Source organism: Harpia harpyja, chromosome 4 (assembly GCF_026419915.1).
Source record: "Harpia harpyja isolate bHarHar1 chromosome 4, bHarHar1 primary haplotype, whole genome shotgun sequence".
Classification (NCBI taxonomy): domain Eukaryota; kingdom Metazoa; phylum Chordata; class Aves; order Accipitriformes; family Accipitridae; genus Harpia; species Harpia harpyja.
Genome location: NC_068943.1, coordinates 32,682,931 through 32,699,996, shown reverse-complemented (window position 1 = coordinate 32,699,996; position 17,066 = coordinate 32,682,931). Strand labels below are relative to the sequence as shown.

General features: G+C 42.7%; 1 protein-coding gene across 2 annotated transcripts; it reads right to left on the bottom strand.

The window, feature by feature from the left end:
* Positions 1 to 534: 534 nt before the first annotated feature.
* Positions 535 to 16,395, bottom strand: CDADC1 (cytidine and dCMP deaminase domain containing 1). 2 transcript variants are annotated; one of them, XR_008235030.1, is made up of 10 exons: positions 16,282 to 16,395; positions 13,062 to 13,156; positions 11,320 to 11,497; positions 9,902 to 10,480; positions 7,781 to 7,830; positions 6,532 to 6,701; positions 5,823 to 6,012; positions 5,102 to 5,162; positions 2,325 to 3,786; positions 535 to 1,316 (listed from the first exon to the last, which is right to left on the bottom strand). XR_008235030.1 is itself a non-coding variant. In XM_052786153.1 (9 exons), exons 1-9 carry the CDS (start codon positions 16,358 to 16,360, stop codon positions 3,713 to 3,715), a joined length of 1,476 nt encoding a protein of 491 aa, XP_052642113.1. In that variant the 5' UTR covers positions 16,361 to 16,395; the 3' UTR covers positions 535 to 3,712. The 2 variants fall into 2 exon arrangements, 1 of the variants encoding a protein (XP_052642113.1); XM_052786153.1 differs by having other exon boundaries at positions 535 to 3,786.
* Between the last annotated feature and the right edge of the window lie 671 nt (positions 16,396 to 17,066).

The window sequence follows — 17,066 nt, the reverse complement described above, 5'->3', positions numbered from 1 at the left end:
TCAGCATCCCCTTCTCCGTGCTACAGACTCGCTGCGCATCAGCCACGCTGCTGAGCAGCAGAGCTGTTGTTGGCCCCCATCACCACAGCCACCCCCCTCTGCGGCGACCGCGACTCCAGACGCCCACCATGCACGAGTGTGCCCGTACGGGCAGAAGGTGCAGCAGGGACCAGTTTTGCTGCGGGATGGTGAAAGCTTCGCCCGCTTCCATCGTTTCCAGCCAAGAAATGGGCTGTGGAGGTGGCAGCTCGCTCAGCGCTCCCCGAGCTGGTTATTACTCTCCCGAGGAAGAGGAAATTAATGCTCATCAATGCTCGCAGGGCCGAGGGAGGGGATGCCAGCCCTTCCCCCGGGCTGGTGGGAGGCACGTTGAGACAAATTCTTCAGGCAGAGCAGAGGGAGGCGATGCGGCTCAGCAAAGAGCTGGGACTGCAGGAGCAAGGACAGCGCTGGGCCCATAAAGGGTATGAACATTTCAAAGCACTCTCTAATGTTTCTAATAACCCAAAGCACTTAAAAGTACACTTCAGTACGTACTGTCAGATTAATTTATTAGCAGAAAACATGTTTTGCTGTAAGGCAGACAATTAACAGAGAATTTCTGTAATTCTCAGTCAAGAGGCCAAATTATTACTGATAGTTCATACCTGCAATTAAAATGACTGCTCTGAAATGAACGGAAGAGACCCAAAATGCATATGGCAGTTATTTCATACAATATATAAAATATATAACTTTTACATTTCTTAATTTTAAATACATTGTAGTTTCTATGTAAGAAACAAACATTCTAGTGTTCGTTTGCAAAATAAGCACTGCAGGAGACGTCCAATCTTCCGTGGCTCTCCCTGGAAAGCAGATGACATGCACAGCACCACCTAGAGAGTCCATGGGTTGAGAGAGAAAACCCCATTCACATTGTTCCTGTTGGCCAGGGTAAAGACCCTACATTGTAATCCCAGTAAGAATTAAAGAAGTAGGGTTATACTGGTAATTAGAGCCTACAGAAATTTGTGAGCTTCTGGAGGAATCTGTAGAAATACGGCGAGACAGAAATAAAGCCAGACTTCCAAGCCTTCAGCCTTACAAGCAATTCCAAGTTTCACGGAAAGTTTTGTACAAAAAGCCTGTTTTTAAAAAAATGATAAAAAATAAAGGTAAAATCTTAACTCCTCATGAAGTACAGGTTACCAGCAGCATTCACTGCAGTGTAGTTATTTAATGTCTGTGATGTTTGACTTGTATCTTGATTTACTTCTCCAGGTACCCAGGCCACCTATGATGTTTCAGGGACTTTTCAATTATTTCAGCTGTTCCTATAAAGACACAGACTTCTTTCTTTACCCATTTTGATACCAGCTGACTGATGAGTATAAAACTTAGGGGCCTTAAACGTTCCCCTGATTTTTTCCCCGCTTCTACCTCAAGTAAGAGAGCATTCCCAATGGATTACGGAAACAAGAAGGTTTCAGTGGGTGGCGTGGGGCGGACTTTTTAACTCTAATCTGGACAGTGTTCTGATCTGTAGAAAAAGCCAAGAGTAATTATTCTAACACAAGATGCCTACGAGAAGTGTGTGTGTGGGATATGCCAAAGTAAAATATTTATGATTTAAAAACAGATTATAATCTTGCTTAGAAGCATCAACATTTGTATTTAACTTCATATGGAAGTTACAAACAATGAAATTACATAATCGTTGATGAGAGGAAAAAACTGTCTGTCTGAGGTTTGTACAGCACCCAGACCTGTAACTTAATCCCCAGGCCCTGGAGTCTGAATCTGACAGGTGAGGCACACAGCTCTTGCAGCTGGATCTGCTGGTCCTAAGTTCAGGAGCCAGGTTCTTCCACGCTAGATTACAAGACCTGGTGAAGTGGCAGTTCAGCAATTTCCTCATGAGCTACTGTGAAAAAGCACTCTTGTAGTGTGATGCAAAAATGGATTTCACTGTCCTTCCCTTAGTTGACAAACAGTGTCAGATTTTTCTCCTTCATTCACTACCTGGTCCTGGGAAATGAAGCTGTACGCACCTTGCTTACCAAGACAGCGATGGTGCAGGAGGTCAGGCAGTTGCCTGATGAGATTTCCGCTGCTAACACTGCAGGCACCGCACTCAACCAGCAGCCCTGGAGTAGCCGTCAGTCTAACTAGGCTCAGAGAAACGGCAGCTTCTCCCGCTCCAGTGAGAGTGAATTCTCGTGATGGTTATAGGATGTAAGCATTGCCCAGTTCTAAAGTCCAGGTACTCAAGAATGAAGTTATACTGTGAGCCATGGGGAATCATAGCTCCTTGCTGCAGCTCCAAGCACCAAGAACTGTACCTTAAGTTACAGGACCAGTAGCCAAACTGGGTGAGAACAGACTCCATATAATTAATGCCATGTTAAGGATGCTTTGCACACTATCCAATCCCGGCTTTGCTATCTAGTTCCAACCTTTTCCAAAGCCTAAAAGAAACAAACAGAACATGCAGCAGCATCTTAAGACATGATTCCCCTTCCAGGACTTTAAGGAGGGCAGCAAAGATAAGATGCATGAAAGACCTGGGAAAAGGCCATTTATATATCCTACCAGCAGCAGCAGAAAAACGTTTAAAGTGTTTGCACTTGAGAACTCAGAAGAGGAGTGAACAGAAAGTCTTGGAAGGTCTGCTAAAACAAACAGCTAGAGGTCGTATTCAAAGCAGCAAACAGATGGGAGTAAGGAGAAAAGATGCTGGGTACAACTCTCTGTTCTGGTTACCCCTTACCTACCTAGCACCCCCTCAAAACTAGCAACAACATTAGACTGCAGTTTCACCGGCTGTTTTAATGTCACCCTTGCTCCACATGCAGTCATCCAAGAGATCGCCACCTGAAATTCAACAGATCGTCCTATCTAAGAAACAGCGGGACATCTGGCACTTTATTAGCTTCCGTAGTCCTAGAAGCCTGTTAGCGAAGATTAACAAAACCTAAACACTAGCAATCTTCACATAGTATGTAGGGGCCAGTGAGATGCACACAGCCAAATTCTTTTAGGCTGCATCCAGAAGCTGAGAAAAAGCAAAGCTAATCTTTGTCTACATTAATTCAGATGGGCTGCACTTGAGGAAGCACACAGAGCAGCAATGCAAGTATCACAAAACAAAATAGCTCTGCTGCTGGGGTAGTTGGAAGAGGTTATGTATGAGAGACAAGCTTGATCTCCGGATCACTTACCTAGCAACGATTGCGACCCCAATGGCTTTGTCTCCTTTATACAAAGCAAAAGCCACTTCCAGCAACAGGAATAATTGCTAGTGATTATTTATCTACCATTTCCTAGAAGATTCCCTTGACAATTGCACTTGAAAAACTAGGGCTTATTTCTGCATTCTGCTAGCCCAGAACTTAGAAATCCATTCCCTCAATCCATACACCAAGCAAAAAAGATACCATTTTATTATTACTCTGATCTACCAACAATAAACTTTCAGTATTTTTTTTAATGTGTTAACAATGATTAGCCACCCTGTTACTTTCACAGAAAATACAAGCAGCATTTTTTCCACAAGAACTTCTAAATTAAAAAGACCTTCAGGTAATACTGTAAAACATTTAAGACATCATAAATAAACTTATTCTAAAAATCACTTTCCAAACAATAAATAAAACTCTTCCTTATTTGAAAGTGCAAACAGGCTGCATTATAAAAAGTACAGAGCAAGACTGCAGAAGTGCTTAATTATTCAACAGTGACCAAGACACAGTTTCTTGTTTTGGTGCTGCTGGTCATCTAGTGATTTTGTTTTCTGGACCCCATCTAAAGAAAAAAAAAAATGTGTGAAACATTAATACAGTAGTAAGCATAGTCTAAATACTCAACACATACAGGCACACTGGAATAACACTGGGTGGGGGGTTGGGGCAGGGGAGCTTGTCATCTTCTCCATACAGAGGAACATGTAATAACCATAGTAAAAGAAACATACTAAGGAAAAATAGCAACTTAAAACAGTTCAGTGTTGAAAATGCAAGCATACCATCTCAAAGAAAACACTGTTAGAAAAATGAGCCCTGTTAAAGGTTGTCAAAGTACCCCAGGATGAATCTTCCTCCAGCTGCGTCTAAAAACCTTTAGCAGAGAGACAGACAAACAAGCCCTAACATTTTGCAGTGATTATTAATGCCATAAACACTACTCTGAGCCCTTCTCTCCCCACTTTCCCCCCGACTCAGAAGGAAATAGCTAACAGACTTCTCCACCAATCTAGCTCACTACATGTTAGGAATTAGCTTGTAGTACACGGCTATTCATGTGCTACAAAACCCACCTTCAGTCTTTTTTTATGCTCCTAGCAAGGTGCTTAATACTTTGAGTAACTGCCAACTGCCTATCGTTATGCTCCATATCTTCATGCTTGAGGCACAAAAATTATTTAGCTTCTTTTTCCATATTATTTCACCCTCTGGATGAGAAACATTTTAAGGACTGGTAGCTGACCATAGATGCCAATGGTGGGTCCATTTTGTAGCAGAGAAAGGCTTCAACATAAGACTTATCTAAACTATTTATTTTCAGAAGATGACAGCTCCCTTGCTACAGGGGTGCAGGTCACCAAGGATTTTGTGGCCTTCATATTATATATGTATATAAATGCACACAAAAATAAATATTGGTTGAAGAGCGTTGGCATAGATTCTATTTCATAAAAGAAGCACTGAAATGTTCTGCAGAACGTATTTAAATGACTTGGAGGAGTCCAATTTCTCTTGAAAAAGAATGGCACTCTCTATAGAGCACAACATAAAAAGTCTTTGTAGAACAAAATTTAAAACATGATAATGTAGTCTGAAATGATCTCTGTAGAAAACAGTATATTGTTGACCTTGATAGTAGCATTACTAGATTTTGTAATGTACGCCAATGACAAGCATTTGTTAAAACAAGCTTATGTTTTTGACTTACCATTAGTTCATCTATTCAAAGAGCTCAGAGAAGTATTCATAGCAAAATTTAACTAATCGAAATCAAGATTAATTAAGACTAATCAATCCTAGAGGGATTCAGGTTTGTTTAAAACATGATCTCACTTATTGACTTCAGTCATAAAATTAATTAATGAAAAAATACTTACTTTCCCTGGCTGTGGGCTCATGGAAATCAAGGGCATTAGTGTGCAATGGATTTAGTTGCCACTGGTAAAAGAAAAAGAAAAAGTTTACTTATTCCAGAAGACAGAAGAAAGAGCAAAGGGAGAAAGAAAAAGTACCCTACAGTCCTTCACTCTAACGCATGACGAGGGGTGAGGCAAGAAATGAAGGGCTCCCCCTCTAACACACACTGGCTTTGAGGATAAAAAGCTATTAAGGGATGCGTGGCCACTTACTCCCTTGAGAAGGGGAAACGAGCCTGCTCAAACCGACAGTGCTACAGTTTGTCACGGTGAGCACCCTGAGCGCAGGTGCACTTGGCCACCTTCAAAACCCACCACAGCTCTTTCAGGAGCTGCCGGAAGGGCTTACAAAATCACACAGTGATCTCCCCCATCAGCTGCCGTGCTGTGACAAGGAGGCTTGGAGAGAACATCAGAGTGTGAAGAGATCACCTCAAAACACATCAATGACTTAGAGGGAAATCCGCAAGGAAATTAGAGAAAACAGACACACTTGGCCCCACCATCTGGCATATGGCACAACTTCTCCCCAGTGTCGTGACAAAGCAACCTCTCAATTCCACTCACTTGACCAAGCAGCACAAGAAAACACTCCTCTATGCTGGCTGCAGATGACTGCTCGCTCCACCCTCCCCCCAGTGCTGCCCAGAGTTTTTAGAATATAGTATATTTAGATACTTACTGTAAATTTGCTTACACCCTGAAGTTCCCCAAACTTCATATAGGATATGTCTGCTTTCTTTTTTCCAGCATCAACATCTCCTGCATAGATCTGCTTGATACCAGCCCCTTTGATTAAAGGGACACATTCGTCACATGGACATTTCGTCACAAATATCATGCTTCTCTCATCTGGCTTTATTTCTCGACACCTACAAGCAGTCAGAAAACAGAATTTTCTATCAGAGTTTCTATCTTAATAGTTTTGAATAGTGATGAACTTTATACCTCACAAGAGCAAGCAAAGAAGTGTTTTATTATCTACTCACAGAAGCAACTTATTCCTACTCAAGTGCACAAGTACACAACAACATCTGGTTTGGTTTTACTATCTGTGAACAAAACACCCATCCCACCTCTCCACACATATCATTGTCGGAAGCCTCAACAATTGCCACACTTCCGTACTTCAGGTTATAGCATGGTCCTAGCAGGAAGCAGAAGCAGTGGCTTGTATCTGAAGGATAGCTGCCATTAAAAACCAAGTTCAGTCAAGAAGCCTGAAGAAACCTCAGAAGCTGACTGTGTCCATGCACATCCCAGTTTTGCATCATAGGCATAAACAAGACTGTGACTGCAATCCACACTTCATCACAGTGACATTATGCATTTGTCATGCAACTGTTTCTGAACTGTCTCATTCTTTTCTGTGGTAAAAATAAACCCATTACCTGAATGTCAAGGCGTTCTGCTCCGCATGTATAATGTATCTGAACTTTCTGATTTCCCGATCCTTTTGTTTATCATCCATGTGTGGAAAATCAGCATATTCAGATCCAACAGGAAAGGCGTTGTAACCACAGCCTACAAAATACATTGGTCCTGTTCCATCACAGCTTCTCTGTAAGCAAAGCATCAAATTTGGAGACATTTAAACCGAGTACTAAAGTACTAAGTCAAAGTGTTGTACAATGTATACTTTCACATTATCAGTTCATGCCAAGTTACAGCCCTTAAAAGATAACAGTTCTTGCTAACTGCTCCATGTCTGTATAGAGCTTTTCCATTAAGCTCCACAGGAGCTGCACGGGCAAACTGAAACACCGCAGACAACACGCTGCACCAGGCTTTAGAAGCTTTCCCTTTAGCAAGTAATACTGATGGCAGGAACAAAAAGTCTGAAGGATTTAGTCCTTAAGCCTTCCTGCAATGTACAAAATGAAAGACAGATGGAGTTAGTCCCTGATGTGCCAGAGACGGTGTTTCACCTGTCTCTCAACAGACCCAGAGACCAGTGGGCTGACAAAGTAGCAACTGGCGATTGAAACCAGAACAAGAAACAAAACAGCAACAAGCAGTTGGTGACTGAAGTGCTAAAAACAAATGAAGTGTATGTTGCAGCTGCATAAAGAATGAGGCTTTCTGGGATTGGTAACGTATATAGAGACATAAAGAAATAAAAACTTTATGTTTCGATGGGAAAAAGCACAGTAACAATATTTGTAGAAAAATATCACTTTGATCCAAAAAGGAATGTGCTAAAGCCAGTACAGCATTTCAACTGTAACAAAAATCCTGAAAAGATTGTCAGGCTATGATTGCACTGAGACCTCTCCAAAAGAGAGCTGCAAAGAGGGACCGTGCAGAGGAGGCACATGCTGCCTGATCAGCAGCTGTGGCAAAATGTTGTCACCAGGACACCTGGAATAACTGACAATGACTGGGGAAGCAAGCACGCTGAAAAGCTAGGCAGAGACACTGTGGTAGTTACTAAACTCATTTATACTTCCCCTTCATCTTGACAGTGTAATAATGAAACAGTCATTAATTTAGTTACTAAAGAATGAGAAGTGCAAGCTTTCTATAGTGCTGTGCGTGTGAATGAAAATGCACTTGTATAAACTTAAAAATAACAAGCTCAAAGCAGATACAAGTGTATGAATTGTGAGTGCAAGAAAAAGTAACTTTTTCAATACTTACTGATTTTTCTTCTGCCCAAATAATAGCTCCAACTCCTGTTTTATGATCCTCTGAAATACATAACATTTTAGCAGTAAATAACAAATAAAGCACTTCTGAGTTACCTATACATTAACATATGACATCCTAGAGTAAGGAATAACATTCATTGTTGCTTCTTGGACAGGAGAAAAGAAATGCAGAAAGATCAAGAGCTTAAAAGTCATATGAGTCTACTGCAAAAGCTGGGTGTACTTTAACTGCAACGCCAGCCATTCTAAGACTTTGCTATGTACATTTGTTCACAAATGCTAAGAAGCAGCCAATACTTAGATAAGAAAATGTGTGCAAGGAATATATGTGGACAGGTTCGCTGATGTGAGATGGCAAACTGATAAAAAACTTCTCGCTGTTTGCTACTTAATTACTTCATTTCTGCCATTCCTTAAGCTTATGGTTCTGTGGTCTGAATTCCTATCGAAATTAGTTCTTTTTTATACCTAATTCAGAGTCAAAAAGTTAACAGTTGGATTTTAGGCGGGTGTTTCCTATCACCACCACAGGAAAACTGGAACAGAACTTTCATTATGTGACTTGGAAGATTTTTACGGAACTCGGAAATCTTCCCCAGTAGCTATTGATGAGGGTCCTGACCAGTTAAAAAAGAGCATATCAAGGAGAAAAAAATGTTTCAGGCTTCCAGTGATTAATACTGTAGACGATGCTGTTTCAATTAACCATTTCCATCACCCTTAGTATCACTACCATACAGAATCACTCAAAGAGGGTCTTTCCTGCCAAAGATATGTTTTATGAGGGCTGGCTTTTTATTCTGCATATTTATTAGTCACTGGTGTATATTAAGCCAGCATAGAAAACATCCTCTGATCTTGCTCCCCTTATATCCACCTATATAATAATGTAAAGCATCTAAATATGTGTGTGTGTGCTGTTATTTTTTTTCACTTCATTACAGGACTAAAGTGGAATAAGAGTTTGCTCAAAAACCAGAACTGAGTCCAGGCTGAACAGCACAGACAAAACTGAATTTTGCTGCCCCAAAAATGAGTACTCAAGCTTGGTCATTCTATCTTGCTCTGTACAACAGCAGTTGTACAAAAAACTCACAACTGGTTCCATGAAACTTCTGAATTACTTCTAAAAACGCAATCTCCTCTGCAACTTTTGGTGACCAAATTTGCAGAGGGTACCCTAAAAAAAAAAAAGGGGCGGGGGGGGAGCGGGGAGGTTCTAAAATACGAAGATTCACATTCACAAATAACAAAGGCTGAATAAGTCAAAAGGCACATTCAGCACCTGACTTGATAGGTTGGTTTTGTGTGTGTGTGTTGGGGGATTAGTTTTGTTTTAAGCTTTAAATATGTAGTATTTATTTGTTTACAAGGGTTTTAAAAAAGCAACTAGCCTATCTAGATGAAAAAAACATCACTAAGGGGTACCACCAAGTTTTAAGTCTTTATATTCTGTTCTCTGGAAGAACTTACCACTTTACTGCATTGCTACCCAGAGAGAATAAAGTAGCTAACACGAGTCATCTGTATCAAAAGACAGTCAGTAACTACCCTTCCACCCTGAAAGTCTGTACATCAAAGCTCGAGCATCTTTGCAAAGAAAACCCCTATCAGATATATAATCACTTTCACTAATAAGATTGGAACTAGGAAACTTAGTATAACTGTACTTAATGCCCTACTGGAAGGATATTATTTCACTGCTCTTTTCTGAAGAAGTGTACATAATATTCTTAAAATATTGGCACTTACTTGGTAACAGAAACATCTTGTGAAACCTCCATAAAAAAGAGTCTCAGATCAGCTTGAAGAATTTAAATGCCATTGTGTTCTGTTTTCAGAAAGGTATTGGACTTGTTCTCAGGGCAGGCTATGCTAGCACTGTATGTGAGATACCTGCCCTGATTTTCTCTTGGGAAGCTCAGTGCTTTCACACACCATACTATGTACCCCCGTGGAGTTTTTACTACTACTGCTGCTCCTGCTTCACAGATGCAGGAATGGAATTCAGCAGCTTGCTCAAGGAAGTATTTTGGAAGAAGAAAGACTGAAATCAGGAACTCACTCTGCTCATGAGACCCATTCTTCCTCCACTACTGTAACAACTCACCTGTGCGGTACGCAAGTAGTCTGGCTTGTATCATACAGTGCCTTGCAATTTCCTGGGACAAACCCTGATGGTCTGTTTCATTTGTTTGCCATGATTCGCTGTTGTAAAATCCAAAGCATCCAAAGACAGGGACACTGGCAGCCACTGTTGCCAAGACCAAGACAAGATCTTTCATATTTTGCCTAAGGTTGCTGAAGTACGGATTTTCACAGAGGTTCTCCAGTCCTATCGTCATCAATATTTGCTTGTGTGTTTCCTCATTTGAAATTAGGAAAAAACTTTCATACTCTTTTATTCTCTCTTGTCTACATGTAGTATAAAAGTCAGTATTTGAGTCAGGCTGAGATTTTGCTATTTTTTGAATAAAATCAAATTTCATGGAAGTTTCTTCAACAAATTGCATCATATAGCACACCAAGGGCTGAAGCAACACACACACACGAGCACGACTATTTGACTTCAGTCTTTCTACTGCTTTGGCATCTAGCTTTGCATCATCAGTAGTCATGGGACTGGACACCTCATTCTGCAAGCTGATTTCAGGATCCGCAGGCCAGTAAGAAATCCTGTTCACCCCAGCTGGAAGAGAAGATAATTCAGCAAAACAAACCATGCAAGCACAGTGGAGCATAAACTTCATTTTCAACACACTATTGCCTAATCCTGTTTTTACTCCTTTAAAGCCATGAGTGCTGTTTCAGCGGCGTCTGGACAACAAAAATGCTAGCATATACAACAAGTATCAAGAGCTTATCAGACTTGATAATCAGACTACAGACAAAAATTGGAATTTCCTAAGTTCTGAGATCTTTGTGGCAGCCCAATTTTGCACCTTACCTACAACAGATACATTAACACCACACAAAAAGGTTAGCACTAATAGAAGTTGCTGCTGCCATTAAAAACCAATACTTGCAGAAGGGCTGTACCAGCAGATCCCATTTCAGGAAGTGAATAACCTGACTTGTCTTCATCTCACTTGAGAAAAGAAAACCCTAAAGTACTCCCTGTGATTTCTGCATAAAACCACCCTTCCTCTGATGCCACTGACAAGCAATGGGCGGGCAAGGAAAAACGTAGCAATCTAAGCCTCATCATCAGGCTTAGGGTTGCTCTGGCAAAGTGCAACAGGTATGTCAGAATCTCAGCAGTGCATCCCAACCAAGAGACAAGCACCACCAATACTAATAGCTGCACAGAGAAATAGGGTCTCAGTAGCAAACCCTAGTTTCTTGATCATCAGCTCCAGGAAATGCACATTCAGTACTATTTTCAGCCTTGTGGAAAATATCAGTGCAGGCTGCACAAGTTAGGGATTGGCATTCAAAACTGTGACAGTCCAAAGAGAAAACAGGCTTTCTGATACCACCACCACCAAGCATAACATTTACTTCTACTCTACTACAGTCATTGCTTACCGTTTACAATCATTTTTAAACAAGTTGAACATGGTTTTCTGGAAAAATAAAGATCACAGTTTTTAAGCCTTGATCCATGTTTAATGAGTGCAATCTGGCCAGCATGCAAGTCTGTACTGGAACAATGAAGACCGATAATCTTCATGTTTTTCACCACAACTAGACCACTCTTCTTTACCTACAGAAAAATGCATTACTGTTATTATTATTTTACTTTTTTTCAACATCAAATCCATAGAGATGTTACAGCTCTTCCGTGGGTAACAGTAATCAGCCAGCATCAGAGCATATAGCTCTTCAGTACAAATTGTGGTATGAATCATTAAGCAATCTCTGCTACACTTCCCCTAAGCAGTATTTTTTTTTTTTTTGGTGGTGGTTTCTACATATGCCTGTTAATATCAGAGTGCTGTGCCCCTGTCAAACTTCAAAGAGGGACTTGTTGCAAATTCCTGATTTTTCTGGTCATTGCTTTGCCCATAACAAAACCAAGAGGCAGCATAGAAAATTCTGTCAATTATAGCTGAAAACCCCTCTGAATCATCAGCATCTGGAAATGCTCATGAATTTCATTTCTGTCTTAAGCTTGACCATCCTGGGAGCCAATAGCTTCTCTAGCTTTATTTCTGTCTCTTCATTTATAGAAATGAATCCTGGTTCTAAAGAATCTTCCATGGAAAAAGTCTGCATACCACAGACGAGTTTTTACATCTGGATTCCCATGTATTGTGAGGAAACTGGATACAGGATAGTTTGATGAAGGTGGTGAAACGGATCTCATTATGCAATCCAGCTGCTAACAGAACACTGATGCCTTAGATCTGTCAAATATTCAATTTCTTTGTGGTTACAGAAATGAGGCTGTACTAAAGCCCTACATATAATCCACGTGCCATTCCTAACTGAATTACTAAATTTGAAACTGCTTTTGAAGCCTGTATGGTGTTGCTCATCTATCCCCCTTTCAGATCTAGTCTGGGACATACCAAACTCGGAAAATTAGGCCGAATTGTCACTCAAATTATTTTGCTATCTTTTCTTGTCCTGGCTGATACATGTGCTATGGGTCTTAGCACATGGGCATGCTCTGCATAAAGTAGTAATTATTTTAAAGAGCACAATAAGAACTCTCATCACAAAAGGAAACATCCTGTTCTAGGACACTCTGAAAATGCCCCTCTGCTTTGAGGTGTAACTGGCAGCTACTTGGAAGACCCATTCTCAAGGATGGTTTCTTTTCATTGTCACTAAGGTAGTTATCTACAAGTTCTTCATCAGCAAACATTTCAAGTAGTTCTGTGCACATCCACTGTATAAAAGAACTCTCCTGCAATCATGAACATCGAGATTTTAAAGAATATCTCTATACCATCAACCACAGTGATTTTAAAGTTATAATTAGTATATACTAAGAAGTGCACGGTATCCACCATGCCTCCTTTGTTACGCTCTTCAAAATACCCACGAGCATTTTTTACTGTTTGCTTCACCTGACGGGGTTATACTTTGCCTTTCAAAGTTTTTCAGAAATAGCATGCTATTTAACCATTTTGCTATTTTTCCTCCCACCAGTGGATTTTTTTCTACTTCTAAGAAATATTTGAAAAACGTTTATCAGCCTTGGGTTTTTTTCTTCCTCTCTGGACTCTCTGTCATGTAAAGAGCAGTTAGGTTAAATTCACTGCAGGAGGTATTAGCATCTGTTCAGAAAGACCAATTAACGGTAAACATAGACATTTTACCTGTGATTTTTTCTGTTGCTCAGCCGAGGGAAAGAGCTCCATCCAGAGACTGAACAAAGTAAAAAGATTGACCTTAGAAAGTCTTGGCATTTGACCTGTCATTAGAAGAAAAAAAGAAATATTTATTAAAGAATATTTATAAAGAAACAATTTTGAACAATATTTTCCAAGTCTTCTACACCACAGCTGCTACAGAAGCTGGCATCAACCACTTCTGCTATTACAGCAGCTAAATCCACACTGTCCTCTTCAGGGCAGCAGTTGTCAACTCAGAATGCTCACATCTGGATGCAGAGATCAGATTTGTGCAACAAGAGAAAACGGTGAAACTTTCACTGAAATTCAGTGAGTTAATTCTACTCAGAGGTGAGGAGCAGAAATCACGGATCAGATCCCACACAACTTAATGTGCTCAAGTGATTCACAGATGCTTACAGAAATTTGAGACAGCTTGTGATTCAGCTTCAGGCTCACCACAGAAGACAACAAAAATATCTAGGCACGCATCATGATCTTACACTGACACCCGCAGCAACAGTGGATGAGCCATTGTGAAACCTTTCAGTTACACCAGTTCTGGAGAAACATACTTCTGGCTTTTTACAGTCTGCTTAAATTTTGGTTAGATTTTTACAAAAATTTAAACCTATTGCTCAGGTTGTCACTTTGGACTAAATAACCAAAGAGGTAGCAAAGAATCCCTTCTCGGACTACCACATTGTGCTGTGTTGTGCTTCTACTCAAGATCTGGACATTGTCCTGCGAGGGCCAGTGCTCAGCATTACTGAGTGTCCCACAAATGAAAAAGGAGGAAGCACTGCATTGCTCACTAATGCTTGCACCATTCCAAATGTAAAGCTGTCTTGCCTCACACTTAGCAGGAAGTTAATTAAGTCTTCAAAAAAACTCCAGTCCCTATTTCAGGGGTGTTTACAGAGAGCTGTAATAAACACATATTCCTCTGCAGGTCTCACATGTGCTGTCTGACAATAGTATTATTTCTGTTTTTATCCCTTCCTACAAACATTAAAGTTTTTGCAAAGGAGGAAAAGGCAGAGGCAAGACTAGAATAGAGAAGAACATTTCTCTAAGTAGTTTCAGCAGTTTGGAAGAGATATAATCAGATACTAAGATTGCTTCAGTGGGGGAGAGGGTCAGTTTAATGACATGTCTGTGAACCCGAACAATTAGGACAGCAGATAAACATATGCAATCCGTGACTGGAATACCTTTTTCAGACAGTATTTTAGCAGCTTTTTTCACACAGAAGTGTGATTTTGGAAAGCAACTATAGACCTCTCAGCAGCACCATCTGATGCTGTCCGCTACTCCTTAGGCCGCCCAGCTATGCTATCCTGCTGTGCACAAGCACTGCAAGGGGCACCTGGTTAGCACAATCAGATACGTGGGCTAGATATGTACCTGGCAAGCAGCACACATGAAGATTTGTTATCACTTGTGCTAAAAACAAATTGTAAAAGTAAGTCTACAAGCCACAGCTAAACAAGTAGAATTTGTTTTCTTAAATGGGCATTTGAGTTCATTCTCATTACAGCCCCTGTTCACTCCTGTTGTAGCACACACATGTACAGTTCCCAAATGGCAAGCAAAAATGAACAGTGTAATTTATACCAACTCACACGTATACCGTCATGTTTTCTAAAATGGATTACAGTTTGGCATACAGAGTAGATTTAAAACAGAATACACCAGAAACAAGTTTGAATTACTGTTTGTTTTCTTGGACCTAATCTGAATGCGACCTGTCAAACACATGGGAAACAAACTGAAGACTGTACCAGTTCACAATGCTGTTGTGAATTGACATGAATTTATAATGAGAAGCAGGAGAATATTATGATGAAAAAAGAAAGACCTATGGTCACAGTTATATCTATGTATCCACATCTTTATTCACTTAGGTAGTTAAATGTTCCCTTAAGTTCAACAGAGTGAAGAGAATACTGATTAAAGTGGCCTGGAAAAAAGGTAGGAGCCATCTTACAGAATTTAAAGCAACTACAGAAGACCGGGGAAGAAAAGGAATTGGGCTCTTTGCAGCTGAGAGCAAAACCGCATATGAAAGGAGTGCTCTTTTGAGGTGCATCAAGTCCTCACACCTTCCCTACTTTACACAAAGGTACAATTTTATTCCTCCAGGTTAGGGATCTCGATTCCGTGAGGCAAGGCACGCTCCAGGGAAAGCATGCTGTGAAGGCCACTGTCGAAAACCCTGCTGCTCCTGCACCTGCAAGCAAAAAAGGAGCAGGGCACTGCCCATCCAGACACGGCTCAGATATAGGATTATGCCACGGTTGTGACGCAGGAGTCCTTAGTTCAAAGTCTGCAAGGCTCGGAAGAAGTCATCTTACGAGTACGAAACTAACACTGTGCTTTGACACCATCGAGGGGGAGGAAATCAGTGCGCTTATGCTCCTGTCTGGGAAAAGGAAACTAGAAACCGTTTTCAGAGTTCCTTTTCTTTGCTCGCTTGGAAGCAGGATTTGCACAAAACTAGGATGAAACAAAACCCATTTACCCATCAAGGAGACCTGGCAGCCCTGTCGTGGTCCTCAGTCTGACAGCTCTATATATAGCCCACGGGCGGTCTGTACGTACACACCACTACTGCAGCGATGGGAGAGATGAAATCTATCAAAATCTGCTTCATCTGGGCATCCCCAGCCTTGTGAGAAAGTTGCTCCCTACTAAATTTGTGCATGGGCCCTGCTATAGGGGTTAGTAAGGACACCCCCCAGAAGGCAAGCATCGTTATGCACCGGTTTATACACGGTACAGAACTGGAAAAAGAAATCACTTGGGGGGGGGGAATGCAAAATACAAGCATATGTTATCAAAAGGCCTTATGTATAAGAGCGCAGGCAAGCGTGGGGGGGGGGGGGGCACAAATACACCTTATTGCCCTGCCTGTAGCGGGCAGGAACACTCTATGAAGCAGCAGCTGACGAGAGGGAAGGCGGGAGCTCTCCGAGCAGCCCCGGGGAGGGAAGAGCCCCCTGAGGAGAGGACAAACCGGACGGCTCCGGCCATTTCGTTCCACACCTCGAAGCAGCCGGTGGGCGAGGAGACACCCGCGAAAGGCGGCTCCCCGCCAGCCGTTACCTCCCGCTCTCCCACCGCGGCAGGGTCGCCGCTCCCTCAAAACCGGGGCAGGCCCCGGTCCACCGTGTCGTGTCGCGTCATGTCCCCCCCGCCTCACCGGCCATGCTGTCGGTCTGCGTGCTCGCCGCCCTCACCCGCGGCCCCCCAGCCGCCACCGCTTCCTCTGCGCCGTGCATCGGTCCCGGTGTCGGTGTCGGTCCCGGTGCCGGTCCCGGTGTAGCTGCCCGCCGCCTCCCCCTCCCCGCCCCCATGGCGGCCCCGCTCCTCCCTCAGGGCGTCGCCGCGGCGGAGGCGTCTGCATGGTAACCGCCGCTGACGGGCGGGCGTTTCGGCCAATAGGGAGTGCGAGTGGGAGGAGAGGGTGGGGTTTGTCGTGGCGGGCCGGCTGAGGGGAGCGCGGTGAGAGGTGGGCGCCGTCCTCCATCGGGAGATTTTTAATGTCGGAATACAGCCCGCCGCCTCGCTTCATCCCGCGGGGGGGCTCGGCTGTGGCTGCGGCGCTGGGTCCTGCCCGCCGGGGTGCAGCCTCAGGGGGAGCGTCGGCTTCATGCACCCCGGGCCGGGCCCTCCTCATCCCCGGCCTGGCCCTCGGTGGACTCCCGGGGAAAATGCAAGCCCACGGGCTGAGAAAGGGATCCGAGGGGCACCCTGGCCGGGGACCCCGGGGCTGGGCCAGCGTCTGCTCCCCGGCACAGACATTGCTTCGGCAGCCAGTTTGCCAAACGGGTGGCTTGCAGTGTGAGGTTTTTTGTGTGTTGGGATCATCTCTCTTGTGCCCTGCTACATGCTCTGCTGGTTTAACTACCTTGGTTAAGTGTGGAAAATCGTGTTCCTTTCTGTCATTGCTGCAGCGCTACCGTTCTTCCAGAGAGATGTTACACT